Here is a 15,670-nt window from a genome sequence, read left to right as displayed (position 1 = left end):
GCTCTTAAATCTTAACACTTACAGGATGCTTGCCTATTTTTCAGGCAGGCATAAGAGATTAAACCAGAGCACTTCAGCCTAATACTAGGTCATGATGAACATGTCCTTATGGTTAGTCAGCATCAGCCCCACCTTCTGTACATAAACCGGAGATGAAGACAAATTCTCTGAAGGCTGTGGTCTGAAATCCTTATTTTGCTCTTTAAATGTTGAAAGTAACAAAAATAAGAAGTAGGAATGACCAAACCTTTTCTCTGAAGATACGGGCGTGTAGACTTCAAAACCGAAAGGAATATTGACAGAAGTTCTACCAAGTCTCCAGTCACATGGCAAGCTGTAGCTTCATGGTACATCATGTGCAGTGTGTTGAAAGACTACAAGTGATTTTAAAAAATGGAAAACTTCATTTCATTTTTACTTTATTGAACCACAATATGGTAGTATTCATCTTTTGCGACAGATGTTTTCAGATTTTATGTGTGTCCACATGTGCACAGTCATTGCTTTCTCCTACCTAAAAGTCAAATTCTCCCAAGTCAGCTCCCCCCGCTTTTTAAAAAAAAAAAGATTGATTGATTGATTGATTGATTTGACAGACAGATCACAAGTAGGGAGAGAGGCAGGCAGAGAGAGAGGAAGAAGCAGGCTCCCTGCTGAGCAGAGAGCCCTAGATTCGGGGCTCGATCCCAGGATGCTGGGATCATGACCGGAGCCACCCAGGCGCCCCTGTCAGCTCTTTAAAATACAAAATAGTGCTCACCTTCGCAGCTAATATTTTATGCATACATTTCAGCCTGAAGGAATAATCTATTTAATCAGTTTGTTTGTTTTTGGTTACTGTTTACTCTAAGCCTTAGAAATTACAAAGCAGCAGGCAATAAGACTGGGCAGACTGGGTAACTGCTTTAACTAACTTTCCAGGTCTTTGGGAAGAAAGACAATGGTGAAATGGCTGTCAACAGTTAAGTCTGAATGAGGAAAAAGAGCTCCAAAAGAAGAATTCCTTTAATCATATTGGCTTGTTAAATCTTTTAATTCAAAATCTTTAGTTTTTTTCCTACTTCATTTTACACAAAGGATTTTTTCTAATCCTCTTGAATCAGTTCCCTATAATCTATATTCTATCCACAATTCAAAGTTCAAAATCCAGTTGGGAGAACCAGTCATTTTAAGACCAACTGGTTCTAGTTGGTCTAGAATCGATGGCAGCAAATAATCTGAACAATGTACTTGTACGGCATTTAACCTATAAGCTGTGAGGATAGGAAACAGGTCTGTCTTATTCACTGCTATATCCCCAGTGCCTAGTACAATGCCTAGCATAGAGTAGATAATCAAACATCTGTTTAATGAAACAATGAAATTCTCACTACTCTTCATATACTTTCCGTTGTAGCCAAATAGAAATACTTGGCATTTTTCAAATACAACAATACTTTCTTGCCTCTGCTGACCATGTCATTTACCTAAATGCTCTCCCACTTATCTTTACAAGTCCAAATTCTTCGAAGTACCGTTTTAAACATGTTGTATTCCTATTCTATAGTATCATTAACTAAAGAAGACTCTCCTACCTCTTACTTCACATGGTACTTTTGGCATATACTCTTTTCTCTTCTCTCCTTTATTAGACTAAGGGTAAAATGCACCTCGAGGGCTTTAAAGTCATCTCACAGTTTGTGGATGTTCAAGAATTGTGCGAAGAATGAAGAGGTCATTTAAATCACTTGTAAAAGACTCAATGGCTTCCTCTCATGATGCTAATCTCCGTTTCTTAACTATCAAATAAGTGAGCTCTTGAGAAATTATGTCAGTGATCATATCATATGAATTTCATCTATTTCTACCCTTACAAATGGAATGAATAAAACCAGTCTATTTCCAGTGGTTATTCTAAATACAAAGAAAAGTATGAAATTACTACAGATAAAACAGCAACCTAGAAACTATTAATCATTCTTGGAATATAAATTAGCACTTAATATATAATCAAATCCAGAAACCTATATAAAACAGTCTAGCATAAATTCTAAATATCCACACACACAAAAAAAGTCTTGGTGAGAACATTAAAATAAACTGTATCTATGGTAAAATGAAGTAAAATATTTACCTCAGTCATCAGGATCAACCCTCGATTAAATACAACAAGAAGTCTATCTTCATCAGATTCTAATAGTATTCTGAAGGCACTAGAAGAATACAAAAAGCCCAGGTTGAGAACTCTGAATCAGAATGGAAAATTACGTGATTAAAAAAAAAAAAGAAAACTGTAATTTTGGCCTTTTTCTAACTACAGGAGAGGGAGACTGCTATATCTGTTTCCTAGTAATGTAATAAAAGGAGTTAATATTAAGAAATCCTCTATGTAACATGTAGAAAATCTGCAATTCAATGATGGAAGAGAGGTATCATGGAAATATTTTTTTAAAGTCTCAATATAAACAATGCTTATTTTTATAATGGGTATATCTTCTAGATTATGTTAAGTTCTGGAGAGTAACAGAATACATTTATACTATCCAAGCACTTGTCAGCTGGTTCTTGGGAAGAAAGAGAAACATGAGGGGAAAAACATTAAATACATTTTGGTCTTAAAAATAATTTATGTGATAATTACCAAAAGTAGTTGTACTGCTCTTGTTAACAGACCTAATTTCATTATTAGGTACTAAAAACTGCTGCTGTATGTAGTAGATACATACAGCATAGCTGGAATCTTTCTACTTCAGTTAGATTATTTTCTTCCCCTTTTTTCAAAAAAGAATTAAGATGAACATTGGGGAGGGTATATGCTATGGTGAGAAAAATAAATTTAAAAAAAGAATTAAGAAAACTCAAAGTCTTTTTTTAGAGATTTTATTAATATTTGACAGAGATCACAGGTAGGCAGAGAGAGGAAGCAGGCTCCCCGCTGAGCAGAGAGACTGATGCAGGGCTCGGACCCTGGGATCATGACCTGAGCCGAAGGCAGAGGCTTTAACCCACTGAGCCACCCAGGCGCCCCCCACCTTCTTTTTTTCTTTTGAGAATAAGCTTTAAGTAGTAAACCTTTCAAACACAAGGTATTCAAAATTAATGCAAAATTTTAAAAGAATTCCTTTAGAGTCCCGGCAAAAGCATAGCTAACTCATTTCATTAATAAAGATTCAAATATGAAAGTTTTCTGAAGAAGATAATCTGAAATAACCCTATCTTGGGTTAAGCACAAATTACTATTTTCAAGGAAGTGCTGCCAAAAAATGTGTGCCTAATAAAGAACATTACCTCTAAGTCTTAGATATAATATATAGAAACACTTTAAGAAATTAACCTGGCCTTTATTCCCACTGTTAAAAGGAATTGTGTGTAATTTGTTGTAGAGTTCCTTTATAGCCATTCAGTAATTTTTGTAGCTCTGAACAATTATAAAGATGATTTTTTGTTATTCTGGCTAATTCTTACAGTTAAGATAAATCTGGGCTAAACAGAATGAAAAATGCAAGTTTCATCCAAAGGTGTTCCTGGAGGCCTCTAGAACTGAACTGTCAAAGCATAAGACAGGATGAATCACAAGAGAGAGAAGGATTCAAGCTTTAGGTTTAAGACCATACATGAGGATTCCTTCCAACCTAATTCTATGATACTGATAAAACACATATAAACAATCCAAAATCAAACCTTGAAAACAAAAGCTGTTCAAAAGTAGCTCATTAGGGCGCCTGGGTGGCTCAGTGGGTTGAGCCACTGCCTTCGGCTCAGGTCATGATCTCAGAGTCCTGGGATCGAGCCCGGCATCGGGCTCTCTGCTCAGCGGGGAGCCTGCTTCCTCCTCTCTCTCTGCCTGCCTCTCTGCCTGCTTGTGATCTCTCTGTCAAATAAATAAATAAAATCTTAAAAAAAAAAAAAGTAGCTCATTAATTTTTTTTTAAATTTTATTTATTATTTATTTGAGAGAGAATGAGTGAGAGAGAGCATGAGAGAGGAGAAGGTCAGAGGGAGAAGCAGACTCCCCAAGGAGCTGGGAGCCTGATGTGGGACTCGATCCTGGAAGTCCGGGATCATGACCTTAGCCTAAGGCAGTCGCTCAACCAACTGAGCCACCCAGGTGCCCGTAGCTCATTAATTTTTAAAAGATAAATCCTTCCAAGGTTACTGAATGCAAAAATGCTTCCCTAATCACCTTAAAGAACTGGTAAACTTTTACTTATAAATAATTTAATTATAACTCTTCAAGTGCCAAAAAGATGGTCCCCATTCCCTCATTTCGAAAAAAATAATTTTTTTAAAGATTTCATTTATTTATTTGATGGGGGAAGAGAGAGAGATCACAAGTAGGCAGAGAGGCAGGCAGAGAGAGAGAGAAGCAGGCTCCCCATCGAGCAGAGAGCCTGATGCAGTGCTCGATCCCAGGACCCCGAGATCATGACCTGAGCCGAAGGCAGAGGCTCAACCCACTGAGCCACCCAGGCGCCCAAACAAAACAATTTAAAAAGAACACCAAAAAACATCTTCTTACCTTATTAAAGTAGTCCAGCAGGAGCGGCCATCTAAGCAACGTAAGTAACAACTTATGGTTGTTTTCTTAAACTGTTTAATATCTTCTAATTCTTCTTCTCTCATATCTGGCCTTTGAGCTATAAACAGCTGCATCAGGTTAAATAGTTCTTCTACTGCCTAAAAAGGGCAAATAAGCATCATGGTGATCTTTTAACCCTGTATTTTAGAATGTTTCCTTCTCATTTCTGAATGGTATACCTACTAGCCAGCTCTTAATATTATACAAGTGAAATCAGATTACACTACCACTGAAGAATAGTTATAAAATTAGCAATAGATTCTATTTTAAAAATATATTATTCACTAAAAGTAAATCATAACACTTTCAGAAAAAAAATTTCTGAAAAATATTTTTTTCATTTTTAGTTTTTTTTTTTTTAAGATTTTATTTATTTATTTGACAGACAGAGATCACAAGTAGGCAGAGAAGCAGGCAGAGAGAGAGGAGGAAGCAGGCTCCCTGCTGAGCAGAGAGCCCGATACGGGGCTTGATCCCAGGACCCTGGGATCATGACCTGAGCCGAAAGCAGAGGCTTTAACCCACTGAGCCACCCAGGTGCCCCTCATTTTTAGTCTTAATACTGTTTATTAAAGCACTAGCTTTGTAACTTCGAATGGGTGTCCAGATATGCTACATCAATCCTTTGCCCGTTTCTTTAATGAGAAATCACGACTTCCTCACAAAATTTTACAGCCCTCATTTACATTTCAATCAGTACCATTTCTGAGAAAACCATTTGTGCCAACATTCAGAATACTGTTTCTAGACTGATGAATGGTTAGTTCAAGTATCTGATAGATGAAACATGGGAAATAATATTTAAGTAAAATCGCTAATTGTGGGTTTATAAACTCATTTAGCATGGGCATGTAGGCATACTTATCAATAAACTGAAACCCCCAACTCCATACTTTTCATGGCAAAAACTGATTAAGCACCATTTTTATGAAAATCTCTAATAATTAAGCTCTACAATGTTAAGTTTTATTGATGTCAGGAAACATTATCAAATAAAGATTCCAAGTCCCCCAACACTCATCAAAGGTATATTTAACCATGGATATCATGTTTAGTAACTAAGTCAAATATTATTTATGTGAATGTGATAAAGAAAATCCACTAAATCTTGATAAATCCTGTCCTGACTCCTTCAAGGTCAGGCAGACTCTCACATTTGTTTCCTTCTGTCTCACAGCCTTGGCTTTGAACTCTTTTGGTACTTAATATACTCACTATCTTTCCTCTATTCTAAGGCATTCTAAATTTCCTGGCTGGAAATTAGGTTATTCTTTCTCGGTAAGAACAATTTACTACATCATATCTGAAGGACAAGAAAGGTCCTTTCTTTCTTAAAAAATATTTATTTGACAGAGCGAGAGAGATGAGAGCATGTGCATGCGTAATGGGAGAATTAGGCTCCCAGCTGAGCAGGGAACCCGATGTGGGACTTGATCTCAGGACCCAGAGATCATGACCTGAGCTGAAGGTAGACACTTAATGGACTGAGCCACCCAGGTGCCCTGGAAAGGTTGGTTCTTCAACAGGAAAAGTACTGTACACAATTCAAGGATACCAATAATTAAAATATTCTTCATCATGTTCATTTGATTAAACTCTTAAGTAAACACCGGATGTCTTGAAAAAGCTCCACTCCTACCATCTCACATTTAGCAAAATACTTCTCACATTTGCAGCTTGTAGCCTCTAGGTTAAAATAGTTCTGCATTCTCCTTCCAACCCCTTTTCTAGATCTATATCCTCTTGGTGTAATCTTCAGTTTACAACAGAGAGTTAAGAAGCAACAGTAAAAAGATATATCCAGGAATGACAGCCTACGTGAAGGAAGAAAGTTTTACTATGAAACCTACAAACAGTCTGCAAAAAAAAAAAAAAAAAAAAGGGAATCAGATTTAGACTGCATATATTTGGATCCTGAAAGACCCCTTAAAAAAAAAAAAAAAAAAAAAAAAAGACCCCTTACCCATTTCATTCACCTGAATGTAGTGTGAGGAAAAAAGACACTAGGGAATACTATAGCTAAGATAAAAATATTGTCTAGCTCACAGTTTACAACAGCCATGTGGATCTTAACGATAAATATCTAAACAGTAAATAGTTCCCTAAAACTATACCACAAAGCTGACGTTTTTCATTAGGTGCATATAAAAGACATTTAAAAAAACACAAATGAAAATAGCTAAGTTCAATTAGAGATAAAATTTCAACACCAACCTAATTATCTGTAATTACTTCAATTTAATAGTAATATAGCATTTTATACATGTAGTCAAGGAAACAAATACACATTGAGTCTTTAAGAAAGAAGAGTTCAAGTTAGACTATATTTCTATATTTTGTTACCACTTCCCACAAGAGGGGGGGGAATAGGTTATTTCCAATCAGTTTGAATATATATATAGAGAATTAGCAATTTTACTCACTCCAGGGTATTGGCTGGCATGTGGTGTAAGATTCTTAAAGGCCCATTGGATGTTCTGGTGAGAAGCGAGTTGTCGTGTGAATGCAGGAGACTGTTCACAGCAGAGCCTCAGAATGCCGTAATAGGCTGGCAGCATCCCACGGTTAAAAAGCACCACATCCTGATCATCATGGTCAGCAAGGATGTAATTGAAGGCAATGTTCTTGGTTACCACTGGGTTCTGAACAATAAGGCGGATATTCTCTGGACAGTCAGCACACACATTGTACCAAAATGAAAGCAAAGCCTGTTTATTGTGATTTGTAGCTATTGCTGGCTCAGAAAGTTTAGGCTGGAAAAGGTTCCACAAATCCATGAAATATGTGGAAAACATCAGCTTCTCAGTTTTGGAAATTAAACAGTAAGTCATAAAGCTAAAATAGGGCACTAGCTTTGTAGTGCCATGAACAGCAGCATCAACATAAAGTTTGGCTCTTGAGAGCAAACCAAGGAGCACGTTGTAGACCTGATGTAGGACTACTGTTGTGTCTGGACTGAGTGGAAGGTCACGGGTTGGGATGTGCAAAGACCTTGTTGACCGGAACATCTGGCGGAATGAATTGCTTGGTATAAGGGACACCAGAAGATAAGCTGCAGCTATAAAATGTAAAACAAAACTGTCAGATCCTTACAAGATATAAAACAGCCTGAAGAGCAGTCATTAAACACAAAGCCACTCTTCTCTTTAAAAATTAAAATGAATAAAAATTAAGGGTCATAAACATTTCTTAATATTTCTGCCCTACCACTGGCCCCGCAGAAAAATATCAAGGAATGATGAAAACAGATGCCTTCCATTTTGTCATTGCTATTTTTTAAGTGGCAACCATAACTGCATTAATAGAAACAGTTTTAAACTTCTCTGTTAGCTTTCCCCAGATATAGAATTTTCCACTTATTTGATCATTTCATTTCTTCTTAGGAAATAATACGGTTTAATAGGAAGAACACAGCATTTGGAGACAGAAGACCTAGCTAAATAAGGCTCTCTGATGTGATCAAATCATTCAATGTATTAGCATCTTTTCTTTTTCTTTACAAAATAATGGTAAGTTATTTTGTAATAATTTACAGATTAACAGTAAAATATAAAGTTACAAAGAGGGAATGAGATTTACTTTAAAGTTCACTGTAACATACAAGATTATATATGTTTGTGTGTGTGTGTCAATTACAGAATATTAACTTTGGAAAAACCTTCAGAATCTTCTAGGCTAAATTTGTACTTAAAATTTTTTTTCACTTGAGTAGGGTTGACGCACCATGTTATATTAGTTTCAGGTGTTTAACATGGTGATTCAACTTCTCTAAATGTTATGCTGTGTTTACCACAGTGTAGCTACCATTTATCACCACACAATACTATTACAGTATCATTGCTTATATTCCCTATATCTTTTATCCCCATAATTTATTCATTCCATAACTGCTTCTAGGTTGATTTCCAATGCAAAGAAAGCATCCCTTCAACATACCTGGATAATGTTATTAAGCATACAATTCTGAGAAGAAAATGACTCATTAGTTGAGTTCATTTGTAAAAATGGTCAGTGTGAGTGTGCGAAGCACTGAGCTAGGTACTTTAAAAATATTTCATTTAATCCTCACAATCATTCTGGAAATAGGTGATGTTACATTGGAAAATCTGAATCTTGGAGAAACAAAGACCAAAGTCACACAGATAAAAGAGGTGGAGCTCAGATTTTGCCCTGGGATTTTGCCCTGGGAAATGATAACGATGATGATGACAATGATATTAATGGTAATGATCCAACAAGAATAACTAACATTTATCAAATGTTTATACTATTTAACCCCGTATCTTTGTTTAGGAGGCACTTTTATTATCCCCACTTTCACTTCGACTGAAAACAGTAAGATTACACCCATTATACACATCTTGAAACCCAGATGAGCTAATGCTCCTAAAACAACCACCACAGAGCCTCCTCAAGGCCTCTAAAGCCTTAGTTTAACTCTTTTCAATATACCTACTAATTCTGTCTCCCACTATTCTACCTATAATTTGGTAACTTCCAATGTTCTGTTAAAGAAACTAAAGTTAGGGTTCCTAAAATTAATTATAAGCTCTTTTACAGATTTTAAAGTAAACTTTGTGCACAATACTCCATTTCTACATTTTTTTTCACCTGTCTGTTGCTCTGGTTAGGCTCAATTTGATTTATGTTTCCAATATACCTGTGATGGTATATTGCCATATATAGGTATATATAGGTACACCTGGCAGGTTTCCTACTAAAACCTGGCATGTTGGGATCATTCTGACCAATCTTTGTATAACCTGCTATTAAGAAAAATAATTTGTGATTAGAAAAAATTTATTCAGTTTAAGTTATATACTTTTATCCCAATATTTTATTAGGAAAAATTTCAAATGCAATGAAAGGTTCAAAGTGCTCTACCCAAAGACCCAGTTGTTAAATTCAACAACTAACATTTAATTTTGTTTTATTATATACCAAACCATCTATTTATTTAAGAGCTATCTGCTTCTAAATAAAAAATAAGTTCTGCTTGGGAGATATATACTACTTCCAGGAAGGTCAATATGGAAGAATAGATGACCTTGCTAAAAACTGCTTTGCTAACTAGAGTACCTTCCATTTAGTTCTATACTACAGAGAACTTAGAACAAATCTACCTCCATTTCTATATGGCAACAGTTCAACTACTTTAAGACACTTTTATCTCCCTTTTTCTTTTTTTCTATAAACTAAACATTCTAATGCATTCCTTAAAGTTTTGTAAGATTTAATAGTATTTCTATACATGTTACTATACTTCTTACTGTTATATTGATTCTATTCAAATATTTGGGATATTTTTTCAAGTTACATTATGTAGAACATTTTCACATTACCAATGTATATTATAACTTTTAAATAACTTACTATAACTACTGCCCAACTGAACATCGCCAGTTTTTAATTTTTCACAACCATAAACAATGCTATTTAAGCATCCATCTATTAGATGACTTGCTTATACTGGAATTCTTGAAATGATATTACTGAATTTAAAAAAGGCAAAGTATATTGAAAGATCTCGGGTATGCATCATTAAACTGCTTTTCACAGGGTAATATTTACTTATAACTTCACTGCAGTGTATGAGAATGCCATTTCCACAGTACTGTCATCAATATTAGATGTAACAGCTGGAAAACTATTTTTCTTTGTTGTCGTTGTTCAGCATAGATTTTTTTTATTGTTTTATGGTCAGAGTCAGGACATGAATGCCAACCAGCATACGTGTCAACACTCACAAATAACCCATTACTATGGGGTTACATAAACTGACAGGAAAAATAAGCCTGTAAGTACCAATGCCAATCCATGTACCCACCAGGACAAGGTGTTTTTCCCAAATAAACTTTATTTTAGAGTAGGGAGAACACAGTTCCCATACACTCTTCTCCCTCTTCTCCTATTATTAACATCTATTATTACTTAGTACAATTGTTTTAACTAAGGAAACAACACTGACACATTACTTTTAACTAAACTCTATACTTTAGATTTTATTAGTTTTGCCTTAATGTTCTTTAAGATTTTATTTATTTGAGAAACAGAGAGACAGAGAGAAGAGAGCAAGAGTGGAGAGAGGGGCAGAGGTGAGAGGGAGGAGACTCTCCACTGAGCAGGGAGCCCGACGTGAGGCTCAATCTCTACCCCTGGGATCATGACCTGAGCCGAAAGCAGATGCTTAACTGAGCCACCAATGACCCCATTCATGTTCTTTTATTTTGCCTCTAGGAGTCCATCTAGGATATATCACATTTAATCATCTTGTCTCCTTCTTAAGCTCCTCTTGGCTGTGACAGTTTCTCAGACTCTCATTGCATGTGGAAGTTTAAATAAGGAGTACTTGGGTCAGGTATTTTTGAAGAATGTCCCTCAAACTGAGTCTGTCTGATGTTTATCACTTTAAGACTCAAATGATGGGTTTTTGTAAGGAAGACCATACAGGCAAAGTGCACTTTATATCATATTACTATTGATCAGGGTATCATATTACTATTGATCTCACTTTACATGTTATTATTGATCAAGGTAACAAGGGTACATGCTATCAACACACATCAGTGATATTAACCATTATCACCTGCCTGAGTTAATGTTTGTCAAAGTGCTTCACTTAAAGTTACGTCACCCACAAACTGTAACAAACTCTTAAACACAGAGAATAAACTGAGAGGGTGGTAGAGGGAGGTGGGTGGGGGGTTAGCTATGGGGGACAGGCCTTAAGGAGGGCACGCGGTATGATCAATATTGGGTGTTTTACGTGATGAATCACTGAATCATCCTGAAACCAACACTGCACTATATATTAACTAGAATGTGAACAAAAATTTGAAAGGAAAAAAAAAAAAGTTACATTCCCCATTCCCTACTCCTTGAAGGAGGTTCAGCTATCCCTCCTTGGGAGGGCAGATAGACGTACATAAATTATTTAGAATTCTTCTGTATAGGAAGTTTGCCTCTTCTCCATTTATTTATTTAATCATTTATCAATATGGACTTAGGTATTTATTTTATACTTGGGGGTATAATCCAGCACTATGTTACTTATTTTTTTACTCAAGTTGTTTCAGCTTTAGCCATTGGAAATTCTTTCAGTTTGGTTGTGTGTCCCTTTGACAATGCCCCACTATTTTGTTTTTCTGAGTACTTCTTTCTGGTCCTATAAGATGCTCCAGGCTCATCTTATATATTACCTGCCCAAGACCTAGAATCAGCCATTTCTTCAAAGAGCTATTACTTGTTTTATTGGAGAATGGTCTTTGGAAACATTGATCTGGGGGTATTCGATGTGCACGCTGGTACTACAGTATCCCTGATTCTACACCCTTTCAGTAGACAGCTAGGAAAAACAATTTTAATGATTAAATTTAATGATTAAAGAAATCTTAAAAATTAACAATTTCAATTTTTGTTTCTTTGAATATTATCAAAGGAGAATATACTGTTTATTTACAAGCAATTTTCTAATCTGTAAAGTACCTATTTTTCATATGAGTCCATTTGTCTTCCAAGATCTTTATTTCCTTCCAGCCTGCTTATGTAAAAGTGTTTATCATTTAACTCCCTATCTCATTGAATATTTTCTCTCAGTTTGTTCTATGCCTTTTTATTACTTTCCTCTTAGCCTTAAAGTTACTTTTTTTTTTAAAAAGATTTTATTTATTTGACAGAGAGAAAGATCACAAGTAGAGAGAGAGAGAGAGAGAGGAGGAAGCAGGCTCCCTGCCTAGCAGAGAGCCTCATGTGGGACTTGATCCCAGAACCCTGAGATCAGGACCTGAGCTGAAGGCAGAGGCTTAACCCACTGAGCCACCCAGGCAGCCCCTTAAAGTTACTTTTAAGATAGGATTTTCTGATCCTTTACTCTCTTAATGCTGATCATGCTTTGTAATCTATCAAGCAAGGAAACAAAAATGGTGGTGGTGGTGATGTCACCCAAGACAGGACAGTTTCCTATCCTTAAAACACCCAAAGCACTGTAGATATTTGTAAAACACTGCCACTTCCAAACACTAATGTAACTTTGGTCTTTAAGAACAATATCTAAGAGCTTTTGTACCATACAACAATGGGCATTATTGTAATCACCTCATAAAACAAAACAAAAAAACAAAACTTGGAACAACAAATGGTTTAAGTTCTGAATATTTGACTTACAAGTCCTGACTCTAGGATAATTATGAGCCAAAAGAAACCTCTCGACCCAGTTTTCCATGTTCTGTAGGACCCAGCTGTGTGCCAGTTTATTTCGGGGTGTCTGTACTGCCAACCAATCCAAACACTGAGAAGGATTGTATTCAATTACCTAAAAATGAAATGATAAGAACAGAATATAAAACGAACTGATTAAGGAGTTACTTTTTTACTTACTTTTGGTATATGCCATTAAACACTTAAAGCCAGAGTTTTTTGAAAAATAGAGCCTAAGAGAAATTGTGCTTATGTTTTTCTACATTTCTATTTTTTAAAATTTTTAATCAATTAATTTTTTAAAAAGATGTTATTTATTTAATTGACAGACAGAGATCACAAGTAGGCAGAGAGGCAGGCAGAGAGAGAGAGGAAGGGAAGCAGACTCCCTGCTGAGCAGAGAGCCCGATGTAGGGCTCGATCCCAGGACCCTGAGACCATGACCTGAGCCGAAGGCAGAGGCTTAACCCACTGAGCCACCCAGGCGCCCCTCAATTAATTTTTTTTAAGACAGGGAGCAGTGAGGGGCAAAAGGACCAGAGAGAAAGAATCTTAAGCAAACTTCACACTGAGCACAGAGCCTGATATGGGCTTGATCCCACAGCTGTGATATCATGACCTGAGCTGAAATCAAGAGTTGGATGCTTAACCAACTGAGCCACCCAGGTGCTCCTCTCCATTTTTTAAACTGCATTTACCAACAGGAAATATTAAGAAAAATCTGTCATTAGTTTACAAAATAAAATTAAAAATAGCCAAGGACTTTAATACAGAACTAATAAGAGAACCCACTTACTTTCTGGTCTTATTAAATTTATAAATTTACTTCAAAGTGCTTCTAATCCTCTAAAGTTTCTCATCTTTATTTTTCTTACTGTGTGCCCAATCAATCTATTATTGAACATGAGAATGAAAAGTAGTAACTGGACAGCTGGGGAGATTTTTTTAAAAAAGATTTTATTTATTTATTTGACAGAGACAGTGAGAGAGGGACATAAGCAGGGGGCGTGGGAGAGGAAGCAGGCTTCCTCCTGAGCAGGGAGCCCACTGTTGGACTCAATTCCAGGACACCGGGATCATTACCTGACCATAAGGCAGATGCTTTTTGATGCTGGGATCATTACCTGACCATAAGGCAGATGCCTACTGACTGAGCCACCCAGGTGCCCTGGGAAGATATTTTTCATGGGATAAAGAAATCTTAGGAATCCAGATTTGGCTTTCAGGCCAGTTCCATACCCACTCATTTCTGTACTGTCTAGATGGTTTTAGGCTAAAATAGTTGAGTGGTTGTCAAAGATATCACAGGGCCCACAAAGCCTAAAATGCTTGCTAACTGACCAGTTGGGAGAAAAAGTCTGTGGACCCCTGGTGTAAAGAGGTTTTCCCAAGACTCACTAAAGAGAAACTGTGAACCCAGCAGTTACTCTGAAGGAAAGGACGTGGTCGGTATTTCCTGTACCATTTCTGTCAACTGCTGAAAACAGCTTGTATTTCTAAAATTCTGTCACTCTTTTTTGACGGGAAGGGAATGAAAACTCTAGACTGGCCAAAGACTTTTTATTGACTCACAAGAGTCTTTAAACCTGTGGGAAATAAGACAAGAATTCTTTCTCCCCGCCAAGCCTCTTGACTAAAGCATGTCTTCTTACCTCACTTGTGACCCACTAAAACCATTCTGGATTGCCCAAGTAAGAAGAAACTTAAACTGGTAATGACTTTATTAGAAAAATAAAATTCTCAGAAAAATACTGAAACATCTATTGCAAGACTTACCTCCCATATCCTCTGCAAAATGTAGGATGCAAAGGGAGGCATTCCTGGAGGTCCACCAGCAAACTCCATTAGCATAGTCAACAATTTAAAGAAAGGATTGGCTGCCTGTAAGACACATGCATAACTGTGTACTTAAATGTACTTGAACCCACCAGTTTCAGAAAAAAGAAACACGTACTCTTCTACACATCACATTTAAATCTGTGTTAGGTTAGCAGACCTCAGTACTCTTGCATATAAATTTGAACTATATGGAGCAGCAGGATCAACTTGGGATACAAAGTCAATGGCATGGACATCACATGTAACAGAAAGTATGTATTTTTCTAGATATCGATTTGGAAAAAAACAATCAAAACCTTTATTAATGAGACAACCATACGTATTCATAGAATAATTTAGGTTAAAAGTTTCTTTTAGCATCCCTTGATCTCTAAGGTGTAATTTACATTAATATTTGACAAAGTATCATGTAGCTATAACATTACCATTTTGTAAAAATACTTTTGGATAATACTGTATTATTATATTTTTCATCATTCTTGAACACAATTATGATACAGGCTTCAAATCAAACAACTTTAAAGCTTAGTCTCTATGTGTTACTCCAATATGTTGAACTTATACCTAAATTTGTATTTAACTGGGAAAATTACATTTATTATAGTGAGATACAAAGGAGTAATTCAGCCTATTCAAGTTACATACTGAAAATTAAGCTGTTATGGGAGAAATCTTAATATATTTTTTTTAAGAACAAGAAGAAAGGTTTATCTGAAAGCACTAGTAGTTTTAAAAACACAAATTAACTAATGTGTACATACCTCAGGAGTCAACTTTGCTATTGATGTGAAAAGCATAGACACAATCTATTAAAAAAAAAAAAAAGGAAGATTTCAGAACATTCTTTTAAAAGTTACCAAAAAGCTTATTTATTTATTTATTTTTTAAAGATTTTATTTATTTATTTGTCAGAAAGAGAGAGAGAGAGCAAGCACAGGCAGACAGAGTGGCAGGCAGAGGGAGAAGCAGGCTCCCCACAGAACAAGGAGCCCGATGTGGGACTCGATCCCAGGACGCTGGGATCATGACCCGAGCCGAAGGCAGCTGCTTAACCAACTGAGCCACCCAGGCGTCCCA

The 15,670-nt window shown here is 36.2% G+C and overlaps 1 protein-coding gene and 1 long non-coding RNA gene across 5 annotated transcripts in view; both read right to left on the bottom strand.

The window, feature by feature from the left end:
• USP34 (ubiquitin specific peptidase 34) overlaps positions 1 to 15,670 on the bottom strand; it is a 242,333-nt gene that overhangs the window by 17,082 nt on the left and 209,581 nt on the right. For all 4 annotated transcript variants that reach the window (XM_047745811.1, XM_047745813.1, XM_047745812.1 and 1 more), the window contains 7 exons: positions 15,355 to 15,399; positions 14,531 to 14,635; positions 12,722 to 12,869; positions 6,982 to 7,616; positions 4,499 to 4,656; positions 2,114 to 2,192; positions 248 to 374 (listed from right to left, as the gene is read on the bottom strand). In XM_047745811.1, coding sequence (XP_047601767.1) covers positions 248 to 374; positions 2,114 to 2,192; positions 4,499 to 4,656; positions 6,982 to 7,616; positions 12,722 to 12,869; positions 14,531 to 14,635; positions 15,355 to 15,399 — 1,297 coding nt within the window. The remainder of the gene's footprint in view (positions 1 to 247; positions 375 to 2,113; positions 2,193 to 4,498; positions 4,657 to 6,981; positions 7,617 to 12,721; positions 12,870 to 14,530; positions 14,636 to 15,354; positions 15,400 to 15,670) is intronic.
• On the bottom strand, positions 9,755 to 10,668 carry LOC125109141 (uncharacterized). The gene is made up of 2 exons (XR_007130135.1): positions 9,987 to 10,668; positions 9,755 to 9,915 (listed from the first exon to the last, which is right to left on the bottom strand). It is a non-coding gene; the product is annotated as an uncharacterized LOC125109141 (long non-coding RNA).

This window comes from Lutra lutra, chromosome 9, assembly GCF_902655055.1.
Source record: "Lutra lutra chromosome 9, mLutLut1.2, whole genome shotgun sequence".
Classification (NCBI taxonomy): Eukaryota; Metazoa; Chordata; class Mammalia; order Carnivora; family Mustelidae; genus Lutra; species Lutra lutra.
This window is presented reverse-complemented; position numbering and strand designations above follow the sequence as displayed.